Raw genomic sequence first — 16,634 nt, 5'->3', positions numbered from 1 at the left:
ACACTGGGTAGGCGGGACCCCTACCTACCAGACAGTTGTTACCGCCTAACCACCTTGTTCAAGAGTTTTAACGGCAGTTTCCAGCTTCGCTCTTTGTTATTCCTAATGTAAAGGACCGACGGTTTGTATATCGTGTAGGAACAAAAAGGAAAATAATTTGATAGTACTGTATCATAACAGGATAAAAGTATACAGTTATTTTCAACAATATTTTCAATGACATTTTTCAGAGCAAAAGCAATAATGTCAAACTGATTAAAGAAAACTTACCTAGCACCAAAGATGTCTTTTTTCGCTAAACCACTTCCGCCTATCACGCGCAAACGTAAAAGTTTTGTCGGTTCAATCTGAAATAAAGAAAAAGTATTACCTTGGGAAGTTACTGATATAAAAATGACATTTTTATAATAAAATACAGTTTTATATATACTTAGCAAGTAATTACATGGTCGAAACCCTCCCACCTCCCATCCCATGGACACAGTGCAAAAACGAATTGAGCTCCTGAGACGGGACGTACCTATTCCTCCCTGAAAGTAGGCGGGGTCGGTTACCTACACCAAAACAACAAAACGCTGCCACGAAATTTAAAACTTAAGCTGATGTGAAAAGTAAACTACTTGGTAAGGATATATAAAACCTTATTTAATAAAAAAAAAAAAAAAACAGTCATATTTATGGTCTATCCTGGCTTCCCCAATGGCACTGGGTTCAGAAGGTTGGGAGTTAGGTAACAGAGTTGCTGGAAAAGTCAGATGGCTGGTTATAAGGGAAAAGGCAGTCACAGCTGTAGAAACAATGGGTTTATTAGGAGCACCCTGGCTAGCAGAAACCCTAGCTTCGGCTCTAGCGGCCGCTTTCTCAGCCTATTTCTTTCGTGCTTGTCCAAATAACTAGTCAAAGTGTTCCGTTTCCCTTGATCCCAGTCCCCACATTTGTCACAAGTAAGATCAGAAAAGCAAATTTGCCCTCTATAATGAGAGCAAATAGTGTGAGAGTCATATTTGGCTGACGTAAGTCTGGTATTGCAGCCCTTGCTGCAAAACTGGACACTAGAGGAACTAGGGTCAGATTTAATAAAAGTCACAATCGGGTAAAGTCAAATCAAGATAAGCTAATATAATTAGCGCGAATGCTACCAAAGCAAAGAATACTTCACCAAAGACCGAGAGCCACAACCATCTGGTGAAATAAAATCCAAACAAACGCTGCTCAAACAACCAATGATCAGTTGCTGACCGGCAGAAACGAACTGGGCTCTTCAGCTGTGTTGTACCTATCCTTCCCCGAAAGTGGGTGGGGCGAGTTATCTACAGTACACCAAAACAATAGAACGCTACTGCGAATTTCAAATTTAAGCTGCCCCGATAGTTAGAAACTAATAGCTGTGTAAATTTAGGATAATTTGAATTTTTCCATGACAAACAATCCTGAAGACTTTTATGTGGATATACCTTTGGTGAGAGCTGGTTTGGTTATAGAAGTTGAATAGCAAAGAACTAACTAGTGGCAAATGAGTGGGGCGGCCTACCAAACAAGTCAACTTTCAGCTTCACTTTCCTTTGGCAATGAGGGCAAATGCTGGATTGATTGGGGGGGGAGGGGGGATTATGACAAAAGGCTTCAGGTACCTTTAAAGGAGAATTCAGTGGAATGACCAAAGGGAGATTCCAGTTGTAGAACTCCCTGCACTAGACAAAATGGAGGACTTGTTGCAGGTTCCACCAACGCTGCTTCAGATGCCACTTAATGCAAGCACAAATTCCACCTGTGTGGAACAAGCCAATCTAGGGACAACAAAAGACTTGGTATGATTTTCCTAACCAAAACAGAGCTGTTTGTTCCTGTAAATGCACGAACTGTGCTGATGCCTTTCTGAACTTGATAATCCAAGAGTCTGCAGGAAAGATTCTTTCTGCTACTGTGTCGATCAGTACTTCACCTGCTACGTGGGCTGAAACTTCTTCCAATCATCACATAACTGCCACTATCAAAATGTCAGATCAACCAATTGTCTTGATACCTAGCAGACAATGAAGTGAAGGGTATTCAACTACAAGACTGTCCACTCACTGATAAAACAAGTTCTGATAGTCCTGACAGATGGGTACATGAAAACGCATTGAAAGTATAAAGTCACGTCCCTCTGAGGGGAAGCCAACAAGAACCAAGGGGTTTCCATCTTGAGAGAAGTCTGACATGCAAAGCCATTCAGTGGATACAGCTCTATGACCAGGCGTCGGTCACATTTTCCACAAGGAATGACTGACTCGAGAAGTCTGGAGAATAGCTACTGATAACTTCTACAGCACCCTCCAAATCTCCTCAACCACTGTAGAAAGTGCACAAGATGTGAATGATTATTCTGCCTAGCAAACGAGTATCCTTAAGGATAGATGGTCCTTAACCAACACTGTAACAATCTCTCCATAACTGAAGGGGAACAGAGAATCTCACCCAACATTACAAGTTGCATACACTGAGAAGATATGGACCAAGTACAGCACCATCATGTTTCAAGATGCTAGTTGAAAATTTATTCCTCCTCTCAGCCAGCCGTGTACAGTAGCATCCAAAAATCTAACCTTCTCATGTTTATTCTCTGGAGATTGACAGTTCAGTTTCCTCATCTTGAAGATTTAAATTCTCTTTATTGCCAATCTCAACCATTCTAAGTTTTATTTCCTCAGCCACAGGTACATCAGTTCCTCTTTGGAATGGCCCATAATGCTTCTCATATGTCAATTCTTTCAAATTTGGAACAAAATAAGGTCATTAATCATCTGTCATATGAAACAACTCTTCAATGCAACTGTTACAAAACAAAATTCTCTCTGTCACACTGCATCGTCAACCAAGTGAGAATGAACCCCCAATGACTAATGGTTTGCTACACCAAATCCTCATAAGTCATTCTGGTACTGCTCCATCTCTGACCCCAGCAGTCTGCTTTGAAGTCTCTACAATTGAGAAGCCAGCTTTTCATCACACTCACCAGATGGCCACAAGGCAAGAAAGAAAAAGACCTTAGGGACAAAGGAAGAAATGCTTCAATTACCCTCTACCGACATTTTCTCAATGGAATCTGTAATCCTCAGATTACAAGGAGAAGCAGTGACTGTTTTACTGCTAAGAATCGAATTCATTTTCCCAACTCTTAATAATTTTCTTTCTTTAAAAGACAGGAATATTCCTCATCCTTTCTCTTTTTTTTTTTGTTTACATAGGCCCTGGTCTATTTATATATAAAAAAAGACATCAGATTGCCCATCCCATCCATATGAAAACAGCCAAATTAAAACAAGGCGCTCTCCACGCAAAAGTAATACCTGATCTTGTGTCAACCTGAAAGAACTTCCAACAAGCATGATGCATCGTGCGGAAGGGATAAGCAAATGTAAGTTACATTCAGCACCGGCAGTCCGAAATTTTCTGGCTCACGCTCAGCAACAAATAATAATACCCCAGTTTGAATCTTTTATTTCAGAAGCTAAACAGCCAATGTAACTGATAATTTGAGTTTGTAAAGATCTGAAAAGTGTAAAATCCAGCAGTTAAGGTGGAATCACTTTCCAGTATTTCACAGATAAATCTTGTTCTAACCTTTTATTTAAGTGTTACACTTCCACGGTACAATTAAGTGTCCTTTTCTCTACACAGAGGAAGCACCCACGATCATTCTGCTTTGTAAAATTACTGATGTAAACAAAAATAGTTTTGGCAATTCAAATAATGTCTTTTCCGTTTTTCTCGAATCCAATCAATTATCTGGTAAAAGCCACATTGGATTAAAACATCTTGCCACAATAACTGTCTCAAGAAAGTAGATCTGGATAACACAGTGTTGAAAGAATGACTGTATTTATGAACTGCTAGGTATTAACGGCAAAAGGCAAACAATTTTCCTCTGCAATCACTCAAGAATTCTAGTACAAACCATAGCCTATGTGACTAAGTTGTAGTTTGTAAGCAGACTTCATGGTGTCTTCAATCAATAAATATTGCATGGTTAACATCCATGACCCACTATAGGCCCAAAGTTGTTTATATCAATATGTACAGTACAAGCTTTTAATAAGTATACACCATTTGCTAATAAGTGGAAGACATACTAATTATCTTATCAATTTATGTACAGAACCTCAATAAAGTGATAAACTCTGTGGACATAGATTAAAATGAGCACCACATTGGTTTGAATGTCATGAGCATGAATATATTGTTATTGGGCCTTACTAGTTTACATCTCCTGCACCCTATCAAATACTTAAAAAAATTTAGACTATATACTGTCACACTACATAACTATAAAAATTCAGAAGCGTATATGAATCAGTATTTAATGATATTAAAATAAATACTATAAACAATTAAGTAACCAATAACATTTTCAGAGTGAATTGCATTAAGCCTAGAAAACGCAAGTTTCTATTCCTGTTGGAAAAATTTAGTTTTTCTAACTTGTATTGCTGTTTATGTATATATATACAGGCAGTCCCTGCTTACCGGTGGTGTCAGTTAATGGCGCATCGGTTTTACAGCGCTTGGCTAACGACGTTGTTAACCAGATTTTCGGCGACGGTGAGCGATTTTCGGTGTCCGTAAGTGGTTTCCTGGCACTTACATCATAAATGCCATTTACTACCATAAATATTGGCAATTTTTAGTTATTGATGATGTTCCAGTCAACGGCGCTCTACACGGGCATACGACATAGCTGATCCGAGGACCGAGCCATGAGCGTACGCCTTTGTAGTCAAACTCTGGGGAGACAACTCTCCGGAGTTCCTCCTATGCGACTCACACCTCCCATGGAAACCCCAGGAGGTCGAGGGGACAGGCAAGGAGGATCAGGCACCCCCGCCGGTCCTGCTGGTTCCGCCAGCAGGTGGAGAGGGCTGAGAGCCGTCATCAACCTGCAGTGATGACAGCAACCTGGGTCCAGGAGAACACTTTCACCTTGGCAAAGCGCTGTCCCAAGAAGAGTGTAGCAGTTGGCCAAGCCAGGCCGATCATGTGAACGCGATCGGGGACTGGGTGGAGTCAAACACTTGGCTGGCTGGCGAGAACTTGTGCTGTCCTCTTGACGGTCCCCAGTCTTCTTTGAGGCCGGAGTCTCGCAAGGAGACTGCACAGGGGACCTCCTCTCTGTCTCACCAGATGCTCTGACTCGACAGGCCGAAGCACCTACCTGGGAACCTTGCTTGGCACTAGAGGCAGTGCTAGCAGGCAGAGCTGAGGCACCTGCATGTCTTGGCTCTTTCTCCCGTCCTGTGCCAGAATCGGTACAGTGAGCAGACTCTCCGGTACCGGTTTGGGATACCCGAGTCTCCTTAGAGACCGGGTACTCGGAGCAGTTCACGAACAAGCGCCTGACACAGTACCAGCCTTCGAAGTGGACTTCTTAGGCACGGCAACAGCTGTGCAGACCGAGGTGTGCACGCCCTAGGCTCCCGAAATGCTAGACCCAGGGGTCAACGATTCGGTTCCCTGATCTGAAGGACAGGAAGAGCCGACGAGAGATCCCAATGCTTCCCCTGTGGAGGGAGGCAGTCCCTTAGAAGTCCCGGAATGGGATTTCTTTGGGGGGGGGGGAGAAGACCTTCTTCTTCTTCTTCAACCGACGAGCCTCGGAAGAAGAAGGGGAGGAGGTAGCAGACGATGACAATGACGAAGACGAAAATGACGATACTTTCCCAGACATCTTCTTCAACTTCTTCGTCATCTTTTTCAAGATGGCGGTCAGGTCCCCCATCCAGGAGGGAGCAGCAGAAGTCACAGGAGCAGCCCAAGTGGCCAGGGTAGTGGGAGTGACCCAGGCACCAGAAACATCAACAGAGGAGACTGAGGCAACTAGGACAGACAGTACTGCCCAGGAGCCAGGGAAGCCAGAAGCCAGGACTGGGGCAACCAGAACAGCCTGGGCAGGTGGAGAAGCCAGGATGGTCCGAGAGCCTGGTAAGCCAGGAGCCAGGATTGGGGCAGGTGGGGTAGCCAGGAAAGCCCGGGAGGCAGTAACACCAAGGACAGCAGGAGCAGGGACCATAACATGGGGCACAGATGAAGTCACCATCATGGAAGGTCCTGGCTGGGACAGCAGGGCCAGGCGGCAGTTGCACTGCGTGATGGGATGCCGGCTCGGTGGTCATTGTAACGGTGCTGTTGTAGCAGTAGCTGCAGTGTGGGTCACTACCAGGGCACCAGTCAGATGCGACCAGGAGACCCTCCAGTGAAGGTACGTCAGGAACACCCAAGTGGAGCCCGGTTGAGTTGAGATCTGAAGCCTGCCTCCCAAGAGAAGCCTCTACTGCCAAACCTTTAGATAAAGTCGGGTTAGGGGAGGAGACTCCACTCGCTCTGGGAGGAAAAATTCTCCCCGGGGCAAGGAGAGGCCCCCGTGAAGAGGTTGTCCTGATCGTCCGCTCCACCATGTCGTTCCACACCTGACGGAGTGGGTGAAGAAGGCAAAGGGGAGTCCTCTCCCAAAGGAGAGGCAGACAGAAGGGAAAGCTTGCCAGGAGAGAGAAACGATCCCGAAGGGTTAGCCACCAAGGGAGTCATCAGGGGCATGTAACCTTCAGATGATGCCTTGGAAGGCTTCTTCCAGTACTGTTTCCTCACTTCAAACCTAGCCCACTGCTCAGCCAAACAGGAGAAACACTCAGAACAAGAAGATTCCCAAGACCACACACGCCCCTTGCAAGATGAGCAAAGGGCGTGCGGGTCCACATCAATGTTCGATTTTCAACTATTACATTTCTTCCCACCAACCCCAGGACACACATGCTCGGGGAAGGCGGACTTACGAGGTTTATTTCCTTCATGAGCTTGCATGATTATGAAAGAAAACACAAGGCAAACAAGAAAAAGAAAAATGCCACCGGGAAAACAGCTCAACGAAAGTCAGGGCAGAGAGCGAAGAAACATGTCTGTACCGTACAAAGACCGAAAGCAAATTGGAATATTTACATACGGGTGAGCTTGACTCCCGCCTCCCAGTTGGTAGTTAACTGCCTAACCACCTTGTTTGAAGTTCAACACCCGTTTCCAGCTTGGCTGAAAGTAATTCTTAATGTAAAGGACCGATGGTTTGTATATCGTGTCGGAACAACTAATAAGCATGTGAAGCCCCCTAACCAGGTAGGCCATACCACTCTAGGTTAGGTTAGGCAAAGGTAGGATGCATTACTGTGGACACCATTACCACACTTTTAATAATGTTGGGGGGGGGGGAGGAAGATTCCAGAGCCCATCTGGCCAGACATTGCACCCTAGGCTAGGTGAGGAAGCATTCCAGTGGTATCCCTACTAGAATTTTTAATCAAAGTTTAAGGAGTTACTTCCAGCCAGGCAGGACACACCCACCTCACCTAAACTAGGTTAGGCTGCACTTTTGTAATTCCATCACAATTCTTAATCATTTTTAACAGGAACGTCTGTATGGGCAAAACTCCTTGCCTAGGTATGGTGCAATACCCTCGGCCAAGCTAAGTTAGGATACATTCTTTTAATAACAATGCTACAATTTTTGAACAATGTTTAAATGGGTCTCATGGATGGAACAGCACTACTTCCTCCCGATCTTACCAGTGACTTCACCTTTCACTTCATTCACCATCACAGAAGTATAATTAACTAGCATGTCTGCCCTATTATTAATTCACTTATTTACATTTTCTTTTCTAATAACTGATCTCTTTTTGTCTGTATTTCCTGTTACTTCTTTCAAATGAACTCCACATTCGTTGCAAGCGAACTGTTCCATTTGAATAGGGTTCACCTTCTGAATAATAATAATTGTGCTAGCCCAATTCACTTTTCAAAAGCCTTCCACTCATTTTTCAAAAGACCTCTCAGCACTTTCCAATCATCAAAACGACACTGAATACCTAATTTAGTTTTTCGTTGGTTTTCACTATTCTCACCAACATTTCTTGCATGCTCACATATTACAGAGCTTACAATCTACCCGGCTCTGTCTTTCCTGTGCAGTGCAATTAGGAAACCCCTCATTGTGGGATGGAAATAGCACATTGGATTCGGCTTAACCATTAAAAAGTCACAGTACACTATATTTTCCCAACAATCACAAGAGCCCTGTTTATGAAGCACTAGCCTAGATGTAGGACTGAAGGCAGAAATAGAAATATATCTGCCTCACACCAATATCTTGATAAATAAACATTTGTATATAAAAAAAATTATTTCTTGACATAGAATTCATGGAAGACTACGTTCTGTTTTCCCTTCCCGGCAGAAACTTAAAATGGTAAAGCTTTATTTCACTTTACTCTGATTCCCGCCAGTTGTCAACCAGGACAGGTTCCTCATACATAGATAGACATGACCTCTCCTTTAATGCCTGGTCCTGACCTAACCAGATCTTACCTAACTAACCTAGCTTAGGGTGACGTGACCTCCCCAAAAAGACGGTAACCTGTGCCAGTCGGCAACTGTTGGGAATCAGGCGGCAAACTAAAGTAAAGTTTTACCCTAAAAATTATCATTTAATACATCAGTATAATTGAAAATTACTAGCCTACTGTGGTCTAGTTCCCACCAGTCACCAACTAGAATATCTATCACCTTTTGTTTAGCTTCTTCCTTATGATATTTGCCACCTTTTGCTCGTGCCTTTACGACAGCACTCATTTTGCATGTCAGCTTGTAGTTACCAAAACCCTGGCGGGTAGCAGTCTTAAGTTTCACTAATACATCATCTGGGTAAAGTAGGCCAGGCCTAGCCTAAGTCAACCTTTTCAAAACCTCAAAACCTGTCAGTAAAACTAGCCAACCATATACTGTACTGTGCTTCGTTTCCACACTCATTCAAAGGTTTATGGGTAAACTTCCGCCTGTCTGCCAAACTGGGCCTTGCCTAATTATTAGAAATTGATAATAGCCTATTCTGGACACAAATAAAACTTACAAAAAAACCAGCCTAAAACATGTTTATCTGACGGATTAACGCGATCTGCCTCCCATAATTAGGCTACTGTTTATGTAAGAGTAAAGCTTTGCTTTAGTTGCACAGCCTAATTCCCACTGCCAGTAGCTGACCGGGACAGGTTCCTCATGCATAAATAGACATGAACTTTCCTATAATGCCAGGTCCTGACGTAACCAGATCTTCTTGCCTAACCTAACTTAGGATGACGTGGCCCAAAACAGGCAGTAACCAGGACCTGGTATTATAGGAGAGCTTATGTCTAATTATGTATGAGGAACCTGTTCCAGTCAGCGACTGGCAGTGGGAATCCTAAGTTTTATTAATTTAACATGTTCTAGGCTGGCTTATCCTAACTTTCATTTGATTTAACATGTTTTAGGCTGGCTTTTCCTAACTCTTACTTGATTTAACATGTTTTAGGCTGCCTTATCCTAACTTTGATTTGATTTAACAAGTTTTAGGCTGGCTTATCCTAACTTTGATTTGATTTAATATGTTTTAGGCTGGCTTATCCTAACTTTCATTTGATTTAACATGTTTTAGGCTGGCTTTTCCTGGCTTTTATTCAATTTAACATGTTTTAGGCTGGCTTATCCTAACTTTGATTTGATTTAACAAGTTTTAGGCTGGCTTATCCTAACTTTCCTTTGATTTAACATGTTTTAGGCTGGCTTTTCCTGACTTTTAATCAATTTAACATGTTTTAGGCTGGCTTATCCTAACTTTGATTTGATTTAACAAGTTTTAGGCTAGCTTATCCTAACTTTCCTTTGATTTAACATGTTTTAGGCTGGCTTTTCCTGGCTTTTATTCAATTTAACATGTTTTAGGCTGGCTTATCCTAACTTTGATTTGATTTAACAAGTTTTAGGCTGGCTTATCCTAACTTTGATTTGATTTAATATGCTTTAGGCTGGCTTATCCTAACTTTCATTTGATTTAACATGTTTTAGGCTGGCTTTTCCTGGCTTTCATTTGATTTAACATGTTTTAGGCTGGCTTACCCTAACTTTGATTTGATTTAACATGTTTTAGGCTGGCTTACCCTAACTTTGATTTGATTTAAAACATGTTTTAGGCTGGCTTTTCCTAACTTTTATTCAATTTAATATGTTTCAGGCTGGCTTATCCTACCTTTCATTTGACTTCACATGTTTTGGGCAGGCTTATCCTAACTTTTATTTGATATAACACATTTTAGGCTGGCTTATCCGAACTTTTAATTGATTTAACATATTTTAGGCTGGCTTATCCTAATTTTTGATTTAACATGTTTTAGGCTAGCTTATCCTAAGTTTTATTTATATCCAGAATAGGCTAGCATCAATTTCAGATAATTAGGCTAGGACCCGTTTGGCGGACAGGCGAAAGTTTACCCACAAACCTTCAAATGAGTGCGGAAATGAAATATATGGCAGGCTAGGTTTACTGACAGGCTAGCCTAGCTTTTGAGGTTTGGAAAAGGTCGACTTAGGCTAGTTCTAGCCTACCTTTCCCCAGACGACTTACTAGGCTAGTAAAACTTAAGGCTACCAGGATTCTGGTAACTACAAGCTTACGTGCGAAATGGGTCCTGTCTTCAGTTCAGTACTAGTTTAGCCAGCCTAAAACACGTTAAATCTGACGGGTTTACGTAACATTACCAAGCATTGGGTTCTCCTACCACAGGAAAAAAAATTCACGAAGGCTAAACTTTGCCACCTGAGGCCCAGAGGCGTATATCAGCCGCGGCCCATCCTACTAAGCGGAGATAATAATTTAAGGCTATTAGCGTATTCCTCGACTAATCAGGTGGACATCACGAGCGGAGAAATCCCCGTCGGAGACGAAGAAAGCCCCTCGGAAAAAGCAAAAAGCGAACTCGCAGTAGAAAAAGGGCCTCGATGGCAAGCCCCTCGGAGAGGCCTTCTTCGTGCGAGCCTCGCTGCGACCTCTCTCACCTGTCCGTCATAATTGGCTTGAGGTACGTAGCCAACCACTTGCCCACTACCCGCCATTCCTCCATACGGCTGCGGAATAGGAAGGGAAATCGCGAGATGATCAACGGTGGGTCCTCTTATTCCACCCTTTATCCTGCTACGAATATCACTTGACACCACACGATAAGTGCGGGAACCTGGCGGCGGCGACGGGGGGAATGCGACTTGGAGAGGGCCCTTTGTGGCATCGCGGCCTCTTCCCCCGCCTGTCGCATTCGATCCTCTTTCGTGTTTACTACTCGGCGTCTTCTTCTTCTTCTTTTCTTTTCGGGGTGGATTTGCCCCGCGGCCGCAGTCTCTAACAATCTTTTCTCCTTCTCTGGAATTTTCAAGATGATGGAAAGGGAAATTTACTAAAAGAACACGCGGAGTTGCATATGGTTGCCTTAAGTGTTATTATATTTATCGTATTCAGAAATAGAAATGACCTTCTTTTATTTCTGGGGGCGGATTTGTCGCCGCCGAAATCTAATCTTTTCTTATCTGGAATTTTGAAGATGGTGGGAAAGGAGAATGACGGAAATAACATGCGAGTTGAATGCGATTGCGTAGAATGTGATTATATTTATCGTATTCAAGGATAGAAATAAAACTTTCTTCTTTTGTTTTTGGGGTGGATTTGCCTTGGCCGAAATCTCTAATCTTCTCTACTCTTCTCGCCTTATCTGGAAGTTTAAAGAAGGAAAAATTACGGAAAGAACATATGGAGTGAATGTGATTGCGTAAAATAAATTATATTTATCGTATTCAAAGATAGAAATTAAACTTTCGTCTTTTATCTGGAATTTTAAAGATGACGGAAAAGAAAAATGACGAAAAGAACATACGAGTTGAATAGGATTGCGTAAAATATATAATTATATTCAAAAACAGAAATTAAACTTTCTTCTGAACTTTGTAATGAATAAAATTGGGGACTTTTTTAAAATCAAGTATTGCCAATTAGTTACGTATTCACCTTCTTCGTTAAATGTAATATATTGATTGATGATATATAAATCATATATAAATCAACGCGGGAGGGATCTGGGTTCCACGGCAAATTAATCTATAAAATAAATGAACAACTCTTCAGTCCGTTATCTTTTTGGGTTTATTTATCGCGGAATCCGCCATGTAAACCCCCCAAAACCCCGGGTTGATTTACTATCATCAGTCATTCAGTTGCGTTTGGAATTTCATTCTTCTTTTTTCCGTCATGCATTAATTATTGCAGTTCGTTTGTGCCCACTTCTTTTTTTTTTCATTGAAACTGACGATATTTATGTTCTGCTAATTTAGTGTCCTTGTTGATCATAATTTATACAATAAAACAAATTAGGAATAGTCCCATATCAGTTGATTCTTGGTTTGACTCATTGCTTTAGACTGAGCTCGAAGCAGTTTTTTGTCAACAGCGACACGATTAAAACGAAGAATCTCCACATACATTTACCACTAAATATTATACTATTCCTCATAAGGAACGTCAACAGAAAAAGATCACCAGTAGAAACGGAACATCCACAACAGACTGAGCTGGATAAGTTGTAACACTTACTACCACGCCCGGATAAAACCGGTTGTCCTCAGAGAGATGAATATTATAATTTTGTGGGTGTCTGATGGCAGTGCGCAAAACGACTGCAGCAAAATCAACACCTAACTTTCGATTTTGGTCTCGTTTCTGACTGTAGAGGTTATTTTGTGTATGACAAATAAATTTAAACCATGCACATTATCTGTCTAGGTGATCACCGCAAATCTGTAAGGGACCGTTCAAAAAATTACGTAACACTTCTTTTGGTAATTTTTACCTCCCATCCCCGCCTCATAACTCATGTCCACACCACCACAGAAAATTACATAACGTCAGCTATGAACCCACCCCCTGAATTAGCACGTTTCTTTTTCTTATGCAATAATATATTCAAGTCTAGCCCAATACCTGGAAATTATTACTTCCAGTTTTTCCCTTAATACTTTTATGTTATGGTATTAAAGAATCACAGATAAATTTGAAAGGAAAATGTTCTCTTATGCCATGTTTAGAAGAGGATTCATTTAATTTGTGATATTTTTTTTTTCATATTTATGCATAAAGTAGAGAATGTCGGAGCTCAGAAAAGGGATGAGTTTGTGACATTATTCTGTGTCATGTAGCACATATACAATAGTAGAAGATGTTGAAGTACAAACAAGGATTGAGATTGTGATATTTTTTAAACAATTACGCAAAAAAAAATTGAACACCATATTCTCAATATTACTAAAATAAAAGTCTATCGCAGAATCCTTGCTATTTATCTTTTGTCTTTCTACATTTACATATTTTCAAAGGAAACAAAGGAAATAATCTGGAAATTTTGTGTAACTTATGGCTGCTCCCCTCCCCCCAACTGTCACACTCACAACACTTCCCCCTCCCCCCCAAGGCGTTATGTAATTTTTGAAAGCCCCCTAACTTGTTTCTCGAAACTCTAAATACTTCTCTTTCATTTGTCAAACAATAAAGTGTACTATTCATTCTACAAATAACTGAATAATTAAAACTATAAGATTCATTTTTTTTTTTTTTTTTTTTTTGTCTAGACACTTCAGGACTTCCATACATAGATAATCATATTATTTACACACACACTCTCTCTCTCTCTCTCTCTCTCTCTCTCTCTCTCTGTCTTCGCTGCGGTTTGCATATGATTAATAGCTTCCATGGTCTCTGCAGTGATTATCCTCTTTCCAGGGAGCAAAAAGGACTGTAATATTTTTTTTTTTAATTGCTGGTAAAAATGAATCCACAGATACATGAGATATTCCTCCTAAATTCTCAATGATGGAAGGTCCCCTTTGCGACGATAAGTAAGCTGAATGATAATAATAATAATAATAATAATAATAATAATAATAATAATAATAATAATAATAATAATAATAATAATAAACACCAGTTGCCAAGAAGAATAAGAATTATAATTATGAAAGTGATTTAGAAAATAAGCCCAAAGCGAGAAAGACGAGAAATTAGAAAAATAGGCTCGCATTCATGCGAAGGTTAACAGAAAAAGTTAGATCAAGGAATATTGCATAACTACGTTTGAACATGAAAAATGTCCTCTCTGTTTGACTGTCAAACATTTTGTGCCCGCTTGTATTTCGTTTCTCTGTTTGACTGACAAACACTTGTGTCTCTTCGCCTGTGTCTCGTTGCCTAAAGACGCCTCATCCAGATCACTCTTTGATCGTTAATTGCCGCTAATTTTTTGCGACAACTTCAATCGCGTCAGTTTTATAGCGGAGGGAACCACGCCCCTTTTTTAAAAATATTCCTTGACAGTTTCACGAATCACTCTCTTATTTTAACAATACAAAAATGAGGCCAACTTTTTCACCCACACCCCAATGAAAGCCAGGTCTATATTAGAAAATGTTTGTCGAACAAAGCAGGCGTCAGGGAAACTTCAGAACCTCAGATAGGTGTGGAACAAAGGGAGACGTGTTTACCGAGTCTCACGTTTGTTTGTGGACTTAATAATGTCACGGAGCTCTGTTCAGTAATGCCAAAGTGTGTGTTTGTGTGTGTGTGTGTGTGTGTGTGTGTGCGTTTGCCTCTTTCACTGTCCTTTCTCCGGTGGAATGGGTATTTTTGGGGGCGTTGTCCCAAATATAGAGAACGAACCATTTGAAACTGCAATGAAGTATTTTTTTGAATTATGGATAACTTTGTCAAATAGATTATGTATTCAGGGTGTGTACATATAATAGACGTACAGGAATTATATATATATATATATATATATATATATATATATATATATATATATATATATATATATATATGAATGCTATCTCTGTTCTACTTCCCGGTTGAGTTTCCCTACATTCGACTAACTGTCAGGTTCAAACTAAAATCTAGTCTTCACCACCACGTGGAGGCGATGTCCATTCTCTTATCTTATCTGTCCGGATAATTAGACAGACAGACAACATAAATCTGCAGTCACGATCACCGACCGTAGGATCACCCGAAGAGGCCCTGCAGAAAAATGAAGGCCTTCGAAGATCGCTCCCCAGAGGATTCATCCTGCGGTATCCCATCTGATCAACGGATATGACAGTCTCTTGCTGGTGAATATGCAATCTCTTTTTGCAAATAGCCCTGTTCCTGAATCCTGAAGCCCCTTCGCACCGAGGATGTCTGGGCTATCCTGACGTGCGCAATCCTGCATGCTCGAAGCGATTATTACGTTAATATTGATGTATATTGACGTTACACTAATCTGGAGAAGGGTTAATGGGGTATACAATTAATCCTGATCTGGAACACGTTGGCATGTTACAATCGTGGTTACAATCACAGCGTTAAGAACAATTACGTGCAATACCGCGCTGGAACTCAAAGAATAGTAAACCGATATCGATAAGTGCCGTGAATATCAATGAATGGTCTTAAAGAATATGACAGTACGCCCTGAATAGAAAGAGTACGACCTTACACGCTGTTGCCAATATGTTCACAGTGCAAAATTTGTCCGTATCGCTGCCGTTTAAAACAATTACATTATTTCGAATGGTTTTCAATAGCATGTTCTAATTACCTTTTGTCTTATTCTTTAGTTTCTTATAAGATTTCTCTTCCGTCACCTCATCATCTAATTGCTTTTATTACTCTTCCTCGTAAACCGACATTTTCCACTTGTTCTGCATTTCTTATGAGCTTTGGGATGGTAGGACCATCTGCACTCATGTTGAGAGTGACTGATTATTCTGTTTATATAAGCTGACGTCGCAGAAACTCCGGTGTGTGTGTGTGTGTGTGAGAGAGAGAGAGAGAGAGAGAGAGAGAGAGAGAGAGAGAGAGAGAGAGAGAGTTCTTGTAATTATTATGAGATTTAAACAGAATAATTGAAGAATACCCATTGCATGGATCAACCAAGCTAAGGTGGGGGCTGGGCGCCTTGAAGGGGTGGTCTCCCCACCCAACCTAGAGCGGGCAGGAGAGGATTCGGCCATTCGAACTGGATATTGACACTTTGACAGTCACGACGCTAGTCCCGTCTTCGAGTGAGAATTGCAGACTCGTGTCAGGACCGCTGAGCTGACCGGTAGCATCAAGATCTTGGGTAGATCAATCTTGGTTCTTCAGGCAGAGAGGAAAACAAGATCGTTGTTCTTGCGGAGCTTAACACGAGACCACTTAGTCAGACATTTCTAGGCTTTCAAAAGGCTAGTCCGAGGATTTGGTCTTCAGTTGAAAGTGGAGATAGGAACGAGGCAGTTTAAAATAGGACGGCACACTGGGAAGAGATGAGGAATAAAACGACACCTTTTCTTGAACAGGTGATTTATGGTGATGGATACGCGCCGAGAGAGAGAATTCCACAGACCAGGGTCAATGAGCACACTGACAGTCTCGGCAAAATTCTGACGCCATATTTATTTTGAAAACATCCTAGAACATTTCTCAGGTAGTTTTTTTTTATTGATTTTCTTCAGGTACTTTTCTGGTCACTGTTCTGACAAACTCCAGAGAAGGATTTCTCCCCCTCCCAGGCGACCCTGTAGCACCCGTTTGGCCGCCTCGTCAGACATTTACTCAGTGGAAATCAGTTATTCTTCGACTAACCGGTTCAGTGGTAGTTTTTTTACTACTACTAAAATTTGGAATTCTCTTCCTGGTTCTGTTTTTCCTTCCTTCCAGGAGGAGACAATTCTATTGATTCTTCGTT

The 16,634-nt window shown here is 41.3% G+C and overlaps 1 protein-coding gene across 12 annotated transcripts in view; it reads right to left on the bottom strand.

Annotated features, from left to right (window-relative positions):
* Positions 1–11,322, bottom strand: part of Nedd4 (E3 ubiquitin-protein ligase Nedd4) — an 87,173-nt gene extending 75,851 nt beyond the window's left edge. For 4 of the 12 annotated variants that reach the window (XM_067085635.1, XM_067085653.1, XM_067085692.1 and 1 more), the window contains exons 1-2: positions 10,891–11,095; positions 271–347 (exon numbers count right to left, since the gene is read on the bottom strand). In XM_067085635.1, the coding sequence (XP_066941736.1) occupies positions 271–347; positions 10,891–10,947 (134 nt within the window). In that variant the 5' untranslated portion in view covers positions 10,948–11,095. Of the gene's footprint in view, positions 1–270; positions 348–10,890 lie in introns of all 12 variants that reach the window. The other 8 variants (XM_067085701.1, XM_067085661.1, XM_067085710.1 and 5 more) reach the window with 6 other exon arrangements.
* Positions 11,323–16,634: the final 5,312 nt, after the last annotated feature.

This window comes from Macrobrachium rosenbergii, chromosome 3 (genome assembly GCF_040412425.1).
Source record: "Macrobrachium rosenbergii isolate ZJJX-2024 chromosome 3, ASM4041242v1, whole genome shotgun sequence".
NCBI lineage: Eukaryota > Metazoa > Arthropoda > Malacostraca > Decapoda > Palaemonidae > Macrobrachium > Macrobrachium rosenbergii.
The sequence above is the reverse complement of the archived record's forward strand: the minus strand, read 5'-3'. Positions and strand labels throughout refer to the sequence as shown.